Consider the following 16505-nt stretch of genomic DNA (forward strand, 5'->3'; position numbering starts at 1 on the left):
TAGGAGTGTTAAGACAGAGTCATGAAAGTGTAGTTAAGTGTGTTAAGACAGAGTCATGAAAGTGTTGTTAGGAGTGTTAAGACAGAGTCATGAAAGTGTAGTTAAGAGTGTTAAGACAGAGTCATGAAAGTGTAGTTAAGTGTTAAGACAGAGTCATGAAAGTGTTGTTAGGAGTGTTAAGACAGAGTCATGAAAGTGTTGTTAAGTGTGTTAAGACAGAGTCATGAAAGTGTAGTTAAGTGTGTTAAGACAGAGTCATGAAAGTGTTGTTAAGTGTGTTAAGACAGAGTCATGAAAGTGTAGTTAAGTGTGTTAAGACAAAGTCATGAAAGTGTTGTTAAGTGTGTTAAGACAGTCATGAAAGTGTAGTTAAGTGTGTTAAGACAAAGTCATGAAAGTGTTTGTTAAGTGTGTTAAGACAGTCATGAAAGTGTAGTTAAGTGTTAAGACAGAGTCATGAAAGTGTTGTTAGGAGTGTTAAGACAGAGTCATGAAAGTGTAGTTAAGAGTGTTAAGACAGAGTCATGAAAGTGTAGTTAAGTGTGTTAAGACAGAGTCATGAAAGTGTTGTTAAGTGTGTTAAGACAGTCATGAAAGTGTAGTTAAGTGTTAAGACAGAGTCATGAAAGTGTTGTTAGGAGTGTTAAGACAGAGTCATGAAAGTGTTGTTAAGTGTGTTAAGACAGAGTCATGAAAGTGTAGTTAAGTGTGTTAAGACAGAGTCATGAAAGTGTTGTTAAGTGTGTTAAGACAGAGTCATGAAAGTGTAGTTAAGTGTGTTAAGACAGAGTCATGAAAGTGTAGTTAAGTGTGTTAAGACAGAGTCATGAAAGTGTAGTTAAGTGTGTTAAGACAGTCATGAAAGTGTAGTTAAGTGTGTTAAGACAGTCATGAAAGTGTTGTTAAGTGTGTTAAGACAAAGTCATGAAAGTGTTGTTAAGTGTGTTAAGACAGTCATGAAAGTGTAGTTAAGTGTGTTAAGACAGTCATGAAAGTGTTGTTAAGTGTGTTAAGACAGAGTCATGAAAGTGTTAAGTGTGTTAAGACAAAGTCATGAAAGTGTTTGTTAAGTGTGTTAAGACAGTCATGAAAGTGTAGTTAAGTGTTAAGACAGAGTCATGAAAGTGTTGTTAGGAGTGTTAAGACAGAGTCATGAAAGTGTAGTTAAGAGTGTTAAGACTGAGTCATGAAAGTGTATTTTTTAAGTGCACTTAAGTGGCCTTTTATTTCATTTTTATTTGCATATTGGTATTAATTGCAAGTACAGTTTTTTTAAATATACTTTTAATATTTGAAGTGCACAATCAATACAATTTAGCACACTTCTTTTTCAGAAGGGTGTGTTTGAATTGAAAGCACTGCTAATGCAAATTGCCTGAAATGGATCTTCTGTGTTCAGAGCAAGTTAAATGTGAGCAGTCTGTGTGCTGACGGCACTATAAAGCATATCGTGTCTGTGATTGAAACTCATAAATAGTTCATTTCAGCCTCGACTCTTCTCTGAGGATACTCAGGCTGATAGTGCAGAAACATCTCAAGGATAGTAGAAGCGACCTGACATACTATAGAAAGTTGTCCAGCTGGGTGGGCTGGTGAATTTGTCTTGGTATTTGCAAATAAACTTTGTCTACATTTTTTAATTACATAAGCATTCCATGTTTCTTGGTTATGCATGGAATTGAACTAAGTTGGAAGCTTTTAAGGAATCTGTTGATTCTTTGGAGTCATTCCCAGAACATTGGATAATTCTGTCTGAGGAAGAGAACCAGTTTGCTGCTTACCATTTAAGTCTCATTAACCTTGAATCCAACATGCTTGCCATTCTTACATAAATGAGCAAATAAATACAATATGATGGAAATGTCTTTAGAAAGCCAAGAAGTGACACACACTATAACCTCATAGTGTTGGAAGTATGGCTGTGTTCATATTTCATGGAATTGCAGTGAGATATAGACTAAGATGGTCGGTGTTGTTCCTGAAACAGGATGTGGATATTAAATGGGTGGAATACCAGAACATGGTGATGTACCTCAGCCAGTGGATCAAACACAACGTGACTGTTATGGCAGACAGAAATTTCCCTAGCAATCCTGTGGAACTTAAGGTGAGACGCCTCACCATTTTATTATGCTTTTCAAATTTTTTATATTTTCAAAACTGACTACTACTCTGTGGGTTTCCTGAATATGGAAGCCCATTTCCACCACAGAAGAAGAAAAAAATCATGCTTTTGCACATCATATTTATGCCATAAAAATTGAAATAATGATATAGAAAGTCTTGACTTTTCATATTGTGTTACTTTTTTAAGGAGTAACAATATTTGTAACGCATTACATTTAAAAGTAACTTTTCCCAACCTTGGTGACAATTATAACTTAGCATGTCATAATGTCTTATAATTATAATTTAGTATGTCTCGATTATGACTTCTTATGTCATAATTTCCACTTTTTGTGTAATATTTATGACACAGGAGTTCATAATGTCGACTTTATCTCGTAATTTTGACTGTCAATTATGACACGTCAAAATTTTACTTACTATGTCATAATTATGACTCAGTGTGTCATAATTTGTACTTTCTCATAATTTTGACTTTTTGTGTCATAGTCAACTTTTTTTTATAAGAATTTTGACCTGGTATGTCATACTTATGACTTAATTTCCACATTTTTATTTCATAATTATGATGTAGTGTGTCAACATTTTGACTTTTAATGTCATACTTTAAATTTTTATCTCAGTATGGCATAATCTGACTTTTCATCTCATAATTACTAATTACCAAAGCATGATTCTTTTTTTCCCCTTATGTGGCGAAAAATGAGCTTCAATACCTGAATGACTAGTTCTTTTTCATGATATTTACCATGAAAATAATGCCATGATGCAAAAAAGAAAAGAAAAAAGAAATCATATTCGTCCTTATAACAGACCTGCTTTTCTTTATGCAAAATATAATGTCCTATTTCTTTTTTTATTATTATTATTTGGAAATGAGAAATATAGAGGTTTGGAGAGACGTGAGGGGCAGTTTTGTGGTAAAACATATCTAGGCTGATATTACATTTTGATTTATGAAATTGCAGATATATTTGAAGTAATGATTTGTCAGATATATCAGCCATTTGCTGACATGTATTTTCAGAGATCAGCAGCTGCTAAGACTCTCGATAATATTAAACATCGCTTAGTGTAATGGAGCCTGAGGCAATTACCTGCACTCGCTCAGAGGATTTACACGGCACATAGGTAGCGTCCCACTCATGTTAAAAATCTATTAAAGACTGGAGGAGCAGCTCCATCTTTCTCCTAGAGTTCAGGTGTTCTGCAGTGCTATCACTCACTGTCTTTTCTTCTGAAATCACACCACTTTGTTTCGTCTTAACTGTCTTTACCTTCACAGGCACTTTATACTCAGTATCAACAGTTTAAAGAGAACGAAATACCACCGAAAGAGAATGAAAAGGCCAAAATCAAGCATCTCTACAAAATGCTGGAGGTTTGTATCGTTCATATTTCTTGTAGATTTGCAGTCGTTGGCAGATGTAGGGGTGTCTCGAGCTCTGCTGTGTGTTGGGCTGTAGGTGTGGATGGAGTTCGGCCGCATCCAGCTCCCTCAAGGTTTCCATCCCAATGACGTGGAGAAGGAATGGGGCAAGCTGATCGTGGCCATGCTGGAGAGAGAGAAGAGCCTGAGGCCTGAAGTGGACAGGTATGATGTACACACGCTATCTCTCCATCGCTATTTCTTAATGAAGGAATATGGGCGTGGATGACATGCATTCCACTGAGGAATTCACTTACAATCTACTTTTTTTTTGTTGAACATTTTTAGAAAGGTGTTGTACTGTTAATTCATTTATAAGGGTCTGTTTTGTGATTTGTGACTCCTTTCTTTTCAAAATGATATTTTAATATCTTAAGGGGCAGATTTACTAAACAGGGCAAATTAGCGCAATTACAAAACCACGCCGATGGGAGTGGAAAGTTCTGCGTGTGATTTACTGACGACACGCAAATTAAAGAACAAACGCAGTCAGATAATTTCCATAATGACCAACTCAATCTACCAGGTAGCGTCTGTTTTTTTTTGGAGTGGTTAATAATGGCGTAAACATCCGTACATTGACGAGCGCAGACCATAGTAAATCACCTTGCGGGATTCATTTTAAATACTCGATCTCCTCATAAATATTGCGTCTGAAAGGGAAACTCCTACAAATGCATATGCAATAAGTTCAGCCGCAAAAATAACCCTATCCACGCCTTTTCAGCACTAATTTTGCCCTGCGTGTCTTTAGTAAATCCTGACAGGAGTTTTTAACACCAAAAGAGGGTTTGCACTGGAGAAAGATGTTAGCAAATCTGGCCCTATATGTTCTATTTTTATATGGGTGATACAGATTATTTTTTCTATGATTTTTGCTGGTGATATAAAGTTAAGCAACATGTTAAATAATCAGTCAATGATTTTGAATCAGCTTTTTATTTGGCTGTTAAGTTTCCGCAAGACTTTTAGGCCTGGGTAGACTTCATTTTCCACGCTCCGCTCCGTCTCGTGCTCAGTCGTGTCCGCACAGCTTTTTAAATTATTGGCCCTGTCCCAAATGGCAAAGCTGTGTCCCTGTTCAGAGGCTGCGTCCTTCTAAGGCCGATTCTCCCAGCGGCGCGATGAAGGCTGTCCCAATTCAAAGGCTCCTTCAAATGCGTCTTTTGTTTCCAATGAAATAAAGGATATAACAGATGCATCCTTCCCTGCCTACCGTACCCTAGAAGTCCTTGCGCGCCGATGACAACAGGATTTTATTTGAGAGAAATTTTCTCTTTTAAATGCAAGTATTGGGTTTAAACTAACTCTAATATCTAATGATTCAAATGTAAAAACTTTAAAGCGTCTCAAATGTTGACTTGTCTCTTACTAAAATATGATTTTATGTAGTTTATACTCTTAATTATGTACAGAATTGGACCAATGTGAACATATTTGAACAGGTTGTGATCCCTGTTTTGTTTTCAGACAGTTTTAATATAACTTTCTAAATATTCCAGTACATACGTTACCGCGGCTCGTCAAACGCTCGTCAACCTATAGGCTGGACCAACACATTTTACAACGCTCAGTCTGACCTTCGAAGGATGCATCCTCTGAATTGAGACACAGCTTTCATGTGCACTTGTGGATTTCAGAAGGGTGCTCGTGAGCGTCCCCTTTGCGGTCAGTATGCGCCCTCGATGCACGCTTTTGCCGATTTCGCAATGTTTTTTTACATTTTTTATTCAGTTGCAAAGTGTTTTGATTAAAAGTGTGTCATCACTTAAAAATGTCCACTAAAATATCTCAACATAATGCAAAGTGACACATTTAAGTCAAGGGATCAAGGTTGGGCATGTGCATGTCCCAGTTAGCTCTTGCTGGTAGATACTTCGACTTATATGGACATTTTAAAAAGCTGCCATGAGCAAAGATGTCAGATTTCAGATCTGCTGGGCCCAGCAGTGCAGCCAAGTAAGAGCCATCGAATGCTAATGATGGCACTCTTCATATATTGTAGTCCAGCTTGCTATTAGTCTGTCCGCTGAAAGTGTAATCACTGCGGTGCTGTCAAAGTTTCGCTCTGTTTGTTTGAGCATCATAACCAGCTTGACATAGCACCCAATGGAGGAGTTTGGGGCGGGACCATCTGTGTCTCTGATCAGTCATATTCATAAAACATCAGCAGAATGATTTTCTGTGTCAGTCATTCATAAATCCATTCTTATGTAAATTGTCAAAGAATGTACTGAGATTATTTGCTTTTAATTTTCTTTGAATGCTTCTGCTCACTAAGGCTGCATTTATCAATAAAAACAGTAATATTGTCAAATATTATTACAAATTAAAAAAGCTGTTTTCAATGTGAATATATAGTGAAGTGTAATTTATTCCTGTGATCAAAGCTGAATTTTCAGCATCATTACTCCAGTCTTCAGTGTCACATGATCCTTCAGAAATCATTCTAATATGATGATTTGATGCTCAAGAAACATTCATTATTGTTATCAATGTTGAAAACATCAGATTTTTGTGGAAACCGTGATACAGTAATGATGCTGAAAATTTAGCTTTGATCACAGGAATAAAATACATATTAAAATATATTCACATAGAAAACACTAATTTCAAATTGTAATAATATTTCACAATATAATTTTGATTAAATAAACATAGCCTTGGTGAGCAGACGAGAAGTTGTAAAAGTTGTTATCAAACTTTTTGACAGCTACTGTATATTATATATTCTAGATTTGTTTTAATGATATTGCCCAGCCCTGTTGTGCACCAGAGATTAGTTTTGTTTAATGCACAGATATGAGACTGTCACTCTGTGTAATTCACAGCTGTATTACTCATAATATTTATATGAAAACATGGTGTTGGAAATCACCTGGAAATATATGGAAATCACTCTATTTAGTGTTGTATTTATACGTGATTATATAACAATAGCCATAAATGGTTAAATGATTGAAAGGACTGAAGGCGTGTGGTGTCTAGTGTGGCACACCCACGTCTCTCACAGTCTGGGCCTGTGCGGGATCAGGAGCGCTCAGGGTTTGACCCGGGGCTGATGTTCGTGTGGGCTGGCTCTTCTGCCAGCGCTGGGAGCCTATAAGTAGCAGTGACTGGAAGCGTGCGCTGTCAGAAGGGCTTTAGATGGCAGGTGGGGTGGGAAACGCCGTTCTCTGGGCTGGACAGACACATAGTTAGCCTGTTATGATGCACTGTAACCTGGTGTACGGCAGTAGCACCTCATCAGTGAGTGACAGCACTTTAACCAGCCTGGGCTCTGCTGAAAACCTGCTGTCGGGAGCACACGAGCCTCTGTCCAGCACCCCGCTTTACCTCAATAACAGCTGTGTGTATGGACCCAGGTGAGACACACGCTTCAGGGAGAGAGCACTCAGTGCAAAACCTGCCGTCTGACTGTCTCTGTCTTCTGTTCATAGGCTTGAGATGCTCCAGCAGATTGCCAACAGAGTCCAGCGAGACTGCATAGCCGGAGAGGACAAGTTAGCGCTCGCAAGGACGGCTCTTCAGTCGGTGAGTTCAGATGTTTAGCAATATATTATGAATATTGGCGAATTGTTTTTCTTTGTCTTTCGTTAGTCGCTGGGGATTTGCTTAATGCATAAATCTAAGTGTCTTGATCGACATTAATTATCAAATACCTGTAATTTGGCCAGTGGAGTAAGAAAAAATTAATCTTAATATGTTCATTTTACTTTCACTAAGTAAATTTATATTTATTATTTAAGGATGTTTAGATCTTTTTTTTTATGTTTAGATGTTATGTTTTTCGATTTTTCAAAAGTTCATTTATTTGCATTTATTAAAACATTTATTAAATAGAAATCTTTTGTAGCATTATAAATGTCTTCACTGTCACTTTTGATCAGTTGAATGCATCCTTGTTGAACAAAAGTATTAATTTATCCACAAACGTTTGAATGTTATCATTTCCACAAGAAGTGTTAAGCAGCAAAAACTGTTTTCAACATTGATAATAATAATTATAAATGTTTCTTAAAAAAAAAATATATATATATATATATACATTTTAAAATCATTATTTAATTATTTTTTTTTTATTGGAAATTTTGCAGCAGCAAAGGTATGTGGTTTATGATTTTCTTACACTGTAAATCTGAAAGGAAATGAATATCTCCTCCAGGATGCGAAGCGTTTGGAATCAGGGATCCAGTTCCAGAATGAAGCCGAGATCGCGGGCTATCTTCTGGAGTGTGAGAATCTACTGAGGCAGCAGGTGGTGGACATTCAGCTTCTACTCGACGGCAAATTCTACTTGGCTGATCAGCTCGTTCAAAGGTCAGAAAGTGAATCAATCGACTTCATTTCTGTCAGGACCACTATTGTCACATATGATTGACAGTTAGCATACGGTTAGGATTGGCGGTATGATTCTGTTCTGGGCAAGACCTCCCTGCGCATCCATGCAGTCTAGCATGGACAAGAGCAATAACCCCCCTTAGGGTAAATAGGATAGAGGAGGGTAATTCACTCCTGAGAAACGCGATATCTGCTGATAATACTGAAGGAGCTTATATATGAATACAGTGATAGGTGTCGTATTCCTATAGGTAGATGTGTGTCAGCTGAGAGTCACTGATGCGAGCTTGACTATCGTGACCTGCCAGAACTGACGCTACGCTTGATTATTAAAGATAATCCTAAAAATGAGCAATAGAAACAATGTCAATGTCACTTTATTTATGAAGCACTATTTAAAACAACAACCTTAGACCAAAGTGCTGTACATAGCATAAACATGAACTCAATAAAAACAAATAACAGACAATGAACAGATAACATGCCACTGTATAATAACAAATAAGCATTCAGTTTTGATTTTAAATTTCCCACAGTACTCGCAGTGCTAATACTAACCGACAGACTTTTCCACAACTTTGACGCAGCTACTGCAAATGCCCGGTCACCTCTGAGTTTTAATTTTGTCCTTGGAACCACTTATAGTCCCTGATTTGAGGATCTCAGAGACTTCCCCGAGTTATGTTTCGACCATTTACAGATTTATAGACCATTAAAAGGACTTTAAAATCGACTCTATAGCGGACCGGCAACCAGTGTAATGACGTTAATGTGGGTGTGATGTGTTCATGGCTCTCTGTGGTCCCTCAGGGTATCTAAGCTGCGTGACGACCTGTTGGCTTTGAGAAGCGAGTGCTCCACCATCTACAGCAAAGGACACACACTGACCTCAGAACAGACCAAGATGATGATCTCCGGCATCACGCAGAGCTTGAACTCCAGCTTTTCCCAAAGCCTCAGCGCCGGAGGCCTGGTCAGTACGGGCCCTGCAATGACCCCATCCATGAGCCCCGGCATGCAGCCCGCCTCGGTCCAGACGTACCTCAGCACCGGTGGAGGAGGAGGAGGAGGAGGAGTGGAGCCCGGAGTCCTTCAGCAGCTCAAACACATGCAGATCCGCAAGCCCATGCTCAAATCCTCATTCCTGGATCCTAACTTGACGGAGGATGAAGTTAATTTGAAGTTCGTGCAGGATCTGCTTAACTGGGTTGAGGAAATGCAGGTGTGTTTAAGACTTCCTTCTGTTAGTGCACTGTGAAATAATCATTCTCAAGGCCCGTTCACACCAAGAACAATAACGATATAATTCTAAAAATCGTTCTAGATATAAAAGAATAGCCGAGAACACAACTGTAACGATAATGCCACAGGGAAACAATATCGTGGAATCACTTTCTGAACGATTTATTTCCAGCTGATGAATGATAAAAACATTGGCAGCCAATCAGAATCCACCCTGCTTGAAAGATCTTGAGCATTTAAAGCGGCTGAGGACAAAACTGCAGCATGTGCTTATTATAGACAGAACAATATAGTCCGCTGGTGTGGACGCTAATATACTTATCATTAAAGTTATCTTTAAAGTCCCATGTAGTCAATACTTTTATCCCTTAAAACTCATCTTTGATCTTCAAAATGACATATTAAACGTTATTTCCTTGAAAATATCTCGAATGTAACTTGACACCCTTGCCTCATTTAGTAAAGTCCCCCTGTAGTCAATTTTATACCTTAAATCTTTGATCACCAAAATAAAATAAAAAAAGTTTTAAGGAGAAAATACTCAGCAATGCTGTCGACTTATGAACTTACACATGGTTTGTCTTAAAGCATATTAAAAACACCTCATAGACATATAAACAATATTAAAAGCTGGATTTTCACCACAGGGGGACTTTAATATTCATAGATGCCACCTACGTCACTACAAATAGAACGCCGCCATATTTGCGACCGACTCGCCCGGTTTGGCCGCCCAAACTGCCCATTTGAATGAGAGAGAGAGACAGAGATACCTGGAGAAAAATTATATTTTAGGCTCCGATCCTGATTTGTTACCCCCAGTTTTCTTTAGTCCATTATTATCTGCCCCAGACTTGCCCCAATTGGCCTTTCATGATATAGAAATACTTAAGTCATAGAGCTTCATGGCGCGCGTTCATGAGAGTCGATGAGATGTCATGAATGAATCTATGAATCTGCAGCTGTTCAGCTGGCATGAATGAATCTATCTAATCCGTCCATCAGCACAGCCAGAGACATCAGCCGAATATCATAAAAGACTGCCATATCTGTCCGAAAGAACAGATGTTCAATTACAGAGAGAAGGTTTAATACACACAAATATCGAAATGAAAGAATCTTTCGAGTCGAATCTTTTTGAATGATTCACTCACGATTCGGCTGCAATTAAAAGCTATCAAGAGGTAAAGCTCATCAGTGATTATAATATAACGACTTAAATTGCAGTTTGTTCATCACATAAAGCTATCATATGAATAAATAACGATATTAATATAACGGACGAGTCGTGTTAGATCACTTTTATGATTCTTTTGTGATGTTTTGTTGTCTTTTATTATTATTATTTTTGCGTGACAGCCCCCAGTAGGCTAATGTTACTCAATCACTTTCATTACATCGACAAGAAGAGTCTCCATTAGACTACATAATTCAAAAATGTCCCTTTGTCTTCCACGGAAAGTAAACTTAAGGGTTTGCACATGAAGGTGAGTAAATGACGGCAGAATTATCATTTTTGGAAGAATTAGTCCTTTAATATGCATTTCAAGGCTGAGATTATGCATCGTCTGCAAAGCTAACGTTAACGCTACTTACACAAAATAACATCTAAAGCACATGTGATGAAGACAATATCTTTATGAACTTCAGAAAACTATTTATTAGATTTAGGTAGGTATTAACTAACAGACAGACAAACAGTTATATTCAAAACAACCCCAAATCTTACTAACTTACCATGATCAAGTGCATTTAAACAGATCCAACAATAAAATGAAGACAAAACATTATCTGTCGATATCTGTCTGTATAATGTTGGCCATGAGAGTATAATGGAAATATAATTAACCACAAACCAACATGAGACTTCAAGTCTTTTAAATAAATGATTCTCTCTTATTTTGGTATAGAATAAAATACCAGTTCAGGGTTCCTCTTTCGGCTGTTGTTGCAGCCAACTGCACAACATATTGCAGGCATTACTGAGACCGGCGGTCGCAAAGATGGCGGTGCAAAGCTACAGTGACGTCATGTGAATCGAATGAATAGTCATCGTTCTTGCTGTGAACGGGCCTTTAATCAGTATTTTTGTCCATTTGTCAGTTTTGTTAGACAGGTTCTCTACACTGTTTTAAAGCATTAAAAATACCAAGCATGATGATTTGAGTGATGATTTTACAGAATTATTAAGGTAATTTTTTTGTCTTGCAAAATGTTCTGAGGTTTATGCTTAAAGTAAGGAATCTATTTGCCAATAGAGTAAGAAAAATAAATGTTATTCAAAATACTGAACTTTACATTCCCATCAATGCTTTTATGGGATTCCGGTCTCACACTAATCTGCCCTGTTTAGTAAATATGGCCCTTATTGTGTTTAAAAAACAAAAACAATCATTTGATTGAGAAGCAAAACTGTGTAATTATGTTTATATTTTTACTGCAAGACAAATGTATGTGAGGTGAGGTTATTAACTGATGTTTTTTGTCCCTGAAAGGTTCAGCTGGATCAAGCGGAATGGGGATCCGATCTACCGAGTGTTGAATCAAATTTAGGGAATCATAAAGATTTCCACAAAGCCATCGAAGACTTCCAGATGAGCATTAAAGAAGCCAAAATGAGTGAGGTAAGGCAAATAAATCATTACAAATTCAGTCATTATAAACTCACCCTCATATTGTTCCAAACCCAAATGACTTTCTGTGGAAAATTGTCATTTTTTTGGTATTTTTAAGTATTACTTAACATCTTGTGTATATAAATACAGTATATACCTGCAAATAATTGTCTTAAAAAAATTACCTTTCCCGTGTCACCCCCACAGAGTCAGATGACCCAGCCGTTCAAGCAGAGTTACTCTGAGAAGCTCAACAAGTTAGAAAGCCAGTACAGGAGGCTTCTGGTAAATCAGCTTGGTAAAGATGTGCCTTGAGTTCCCACCGTCCGTCAGAGCTGTGCGTCTGAGCTTCTTGTGCTTCTGTGTTTGCAGAAGTGCTCGAGTGAGAGGCAGAAACACCTGGAGAGTCTGCATGACTTCGTGTCCCGGGCCACTCAGGAGCTCATCTGGCTCAACGAGAAGGAGGAAGAGGAAGTGGCTTTCGACTGGAGTGAACGAAACAGTAACGTTTCCAGGAAGAGGGATTATCATGCAGTAAGTCCATCCAACCCACATCCACTCAAGTCTCAAGTCTAGTTCATTTATAGAGCCCTTTCCACTACAAAGAACCAAAGGGCTGTACAGTTACAAGCAGTCTACAGATTATAGCCAATAATAATAAAACAGAACAAGACAACAGTCAATAGTAACAAAAAGCAGTGAGGAAAAGACCTCACATACACATAATAAAACAAAATACAACTGCCTGAATGTTGTGCTCAGTCTAAAGGGGCATGAATGCAATATTTATCATATCTTTATATCATTTTGTTGGCAGTATGGGGTCAGACTTTTGACTTTCAAACCCAAACTTTTAGTTGGATTAGCTCTGATAAATAGCGTTTTGCTTTGATGCTTCATTCTAGCAATATGAAAATCCACCCATGATTGAATGAATCCACACGAGCTGCACTAGAAACTAACTTTAACACGTCCTCTTCTTGAAGCTGTAAAGCTCTTGGATGTGGCGGCACTGTAAACTTCCGTCATGATCAAGATTTGGTGTTAATCACAGGAGTTTTGCCGTTGCATGTTAAGGTGCTGGTTCTTGGAAAAGAGGCTGGATATCTGTGTCAGGAACGTCTTCATATGTGTGTGTTTCCACAGGATCTCATGAGAGAACTGGATGACAAGGAAGGGGTGATCAAGTCAGTGCAGGAGAAGGCGGAGAACCTCTTGCTGGAGAACCATCCTGCCAGATTGACCATCGAGGTCATTTGAAACTAATTTTCCTTCTAAACTCCTCCTAAAGCACATCTGGACTTTGTTTTCTTAAGTGGAACTGTTTAGCAGAATGCTCACGCTGTTCTTTTCCATATAATGAAAGGGAGTGGGACGGTTATATGATGAGAGTAGTTATGGTTAGGCAAACTTCTTGGACATTATTCTCTTCTAAAGTCATTTTTCACAAAAAATCTTCCCTTCTGCTCTTCGCATATTTACATTTGGCATCATCATGGGCCGTATGAGAATATATAGCAGCAGTCACATGGACCACCTTTATAATATTTTCATGGTTTTCCTTGTCTTCTTGGAGTTTTGGCAGCTTCCATCTCCATTCAAGTACATTGTATGAAAAAGAGCATTGAACATTCTGTGAAAACTCCTGTTCCGTAAAAGAAAGAAATAATAAAATAAAATACAAATAAAACTGAGTCAACTGATTAAAACATAGATATTCCCTCTAACTGTATGGTAACATTTTATTACTATTTTATTTTTAATTTGACCATTACAAAAACAAAAAAACAAAAACAAAATATATAAAAAACTTAAACTGAGTAAATACATATATGTCCCCTCTAACTTTATGGAAACATTTAATTTTTCACTTTATTAATATTGTTTTGTTGTTGTTTTTTTTACTATCCCAAATTAAATAAAAAAAAATAAAAAAAAATTATTATAAAAAAAATTAAAAAATAAGTAAATACATATTTTCTCTATAACTGAATGGAAACATTTTATTACTATAAAAAAAAAAAAATGTTTTTACCATTCCTAAAATAAAATAAAATAAATAGATAAATAAATAAAATTAAGTGTATGGAAACACTTTGTTAACATTTAGTTTTTTTATTTTACCATTGCATAAAGAAATGAAATGAAATAAAATAAATGAAATGAGAGTAAATGCATATCCGTTCCCCTAACCGTGTCCATCTGTGAACCAGGCGTACAGAGCGGCGATGCAGACTCAGTGGAGCTGGATACTGCAGCTCTGTCACTGTGTGGAGACACATCTCAAAGACAACGCCGTCTACTTCGACGTGAGTTACACTGCTAGTTTTAGCATAACACATGTTCATGACATGTGACCGTTCATGACCGTTACTCTCCTTATAGTTTTTCAGCGATGCCAAAGAGTCGTTGGATTACCTTAAGAGCCTGCAAGATGCCATCCACAGAAAGTACAGCTGTGACCGAAGCAGCAGTTTACACCGGCTCGAGGATCTGATTCAGGAGTCCATGGTTAGTTCGCTTACACACAATACATTCATGCAATTATTTGGAGAGTTACATTTCTTCAGATTCTCCTCCCTGTCCATTAATGTGTAGATGTATGTGCATGACTGAGGCCGGATCGATGTTTGTTCTTCACAGGAGGAGAAAGAGCAGCTTCTGAAGTACAGCAGCACTGTGGGTGGGCTAGTGGGTCGGGCCAAGGCCGTCGTTCAGCTCAAGGCTCGCAACCCGGAGAATCCCATCAGATCCTCCATCCCCGTCAAAGCCATCTGTGACTACCGCCAGATAGAGGTACGGTCACCGCGACACAACTTCTAATGCCCATATTACAGTTTTATTCAAATTCCTTACACACAATTTCTGAAAATATGGCTTCATTTCTTGAAACTCTACACACAAAATACACACACAACATGCAAAACATCAGAAATCTCTTGCAAAAGCAAACACTTCATTCAAAACTATTTTAACTCTTCCAAATGGTGTTTTTGCGTAGTCTCCACACAAACATCAAATGATCAGCCACATACATACCAAACTGCAAACGCATCTTGTGTCTTTTGCTTGTTTAGTGTGCGGAAACAAAACCGAAACATTCTATATTGTATATTGTATGCATATATCTTATATATATGAATATGCATAAACTGAATATGCATACAAGCCAAGTCAGAAAGTCAACTTTATGTGTCTGTGTGTCTGTGTGTGTCTGTGTATGTAATATGTCTACATATATACTGTATATATTTACACTATATACAGAAATTCAAGGGGGTAAAAATAATTTCCTTCTTTCTCAAAACACTGAGTTTTGATTTCTAAGTCATCAATTTATGTATGTTTTCACACATGATCATTGGGTGTAGGTAATCGGGAAATAATAGTGGCATTTAAATGGCAGTGTTTTCTAAGCACAAGAGCTGTTAGTTTTGAGTGATGTGTGTAATGTAGAGGTTTGTAGATGTAGATGGTTTCTCTGAGTGAGCCTCAAGTTCCACTTTTAGTGTCTAAGCAGTTTGAAAGAACTGTAACAGCAGTGTCTGCTATAACACATTTCGTGACCCGTCTCTCCTCAGATCACCATCGGCAAAGAAGATGAATGTGTTCTAGTGAGTAATTCTCACAGGGCGAAGTGGAAGGTGATCAGTCCATCTGGAAATGAGGCCATGGTCCCTTCGGTCTGCTTTAGTGTTCCTCCACCCAACAAGGAGGCCGTTGAAATGTCCAGCAGGTGAGGACATTCTGGGAGTTCGGAAATGGAAGTAGTGACAAATCTTGTCTTCTGTATTGTGACTTGCTTACGAGTATAACAGATTATCGAAAAGAAAAAAAAGGGTGACGACTTGGTTCTGTGATTAGCCCGTTATATTTGTCCTTTTATCATTCCCATTCAATGCTCACATTTAATATTAAATAATATACTTGGTTCTGTTTCTCTCACTCCACCAGGATTGAGCAGCTGTATCAGAATGTTCTGGCTCTGTGGCATCACTCTCACGTCAACATGAAGAGCGTCGTGTCCTGGCACTATCTAATGACTGACATCCGTGCCATCCGCAAGAGCACTGTTGCCTCGGTACAAACCTTCTGTTTGCGTGAGCCTTGAGACCACAGTTATGTTTTAAAACATAGTGAACTTATAGTGCGATGTAAATTTTCCTCCCTAGATCAAGACCTTATTGCCAGGTGATCACGAGCAGGTGCTGGGCAGCCTGACGTCCCACTTCGAGGACTTCTTGAGGGACAGCGATGAATCTGATGTTTTCACCGTGGCTGATTGTGCCCAGCTGGAGAAGGAGGTTCTGGCTTGTAAGGAGTATTATGAGGAACTCCTCAAATCTGCAGAGAGAGGCAAGTTACTGTACACACACACACACACACACACACACGCCCACACACACACGCCCAAATACAGTCAAACCAAAAGTTATTCAGACACCAGATATCATTTTTATATTGTTTTACTAGTGTGTGCAGGACACTATATTTCATTTATGTAAGTAAGGAGAGCAAAATAAAGTAAACTGTGACATATTATACCCAAACACTCTTCATACAGTGACTACCAGTAGCATTTAGAAAAATTTGGGACCAAATATTATTCCGACACTTTGACCTGACCATGTTTTGCTGAAGTGTTTTGTCTTTAATTGCTAATGCTCTTTTTACACACAGACTGAACAAAATGAAGCATTGCTTGGTGATTGGTTGAGCTAAACTGGTATTATCTAATTGTGTAGTTAAAT

General features: G+C 37.9%; 1 protein-coding gene across 3 annotated transcripts in view; it reads left to right on the forward strand.

Moving 5' to 3' along the window:
* dst (dystonin) overlaps nucleotides 1-16505 on the forward strand; it is a 200758-nt gene that overhangs the window by 82404 nt on the left and 101849 nt on the right. For all 3 annotated transcript variants that reach the window (XM_082153876.1, XM_082153877.1, XM_082153878.1), the window contains exons 12-27: nucleotides 1988-2107; nucleotides 3413-3508; nucleotides 3594-3721; nucleotides 6997-7090; nucleotides 7722-7876; nucleotides 8708-9119; nucleotides 11635-11763; nucleotides 11962-12039; nucleotides 12127-12288; nucleotides 12901-13005; nucleotides 13968-14063; nucleotides 14140-14265; nucleotides 14398-14550; nucleotides 15336-15490; nucleotides 15709-15835; nucleotides 15927-16110. In XM_082153876.1, coding sequence (XP_082010002.1) covers nucleotides 1988-2107; nucleotides 3413-3508; nucleotides 3594-3721; nucleotides 6997-7090; nucleotides 7722-7876; nucleotides 8708-9119; nucleotides 11635-11763; nucleotides 11962-12039; nucleotides 12127-12288; nucleotides 12901-13005; nucleotides 13968-14063; nucleotides 14140-14265; nucleotides 14398-14550; nucleotides 15336-15490; nucleotides 15709-15835; nucleotides 15927-16110 — 2320 coding nt within the window. The remainder of the gene's footprint in view (nucleotides 1-1987; nucleotides 2108-3412; nucleotides 3509-3593; nucleotides 3722-6996; nucleotides 7091-7721; nucleotides 7877-8707; nucleotides 9120-11634; nucleotides 11764-11961; nucleotides 12040-12126; nucleotides 12289-12900; nucleotides 13006-13967; nucleotides 14064-14139; nucleotides 14266-14397; nucleotides 14551-15335; nucleotides 15491-15708; nucleotides 15836-15926; nucleotides 16111-16505) is intronic.

This window comes from Leuciscus leuciscus (assembly GCF_965113295.1).
Source record: "Leuciscus leuciscus genome assembly, chromosome: 22".
In the NCBI taxonomy this organism is placed as follows: Eukaryota; Metazoa; Chordata; class Actinopteri; order Cypriniformes; family Leuciscidae; genus Leuciscus; species Leuciscus leuciscus.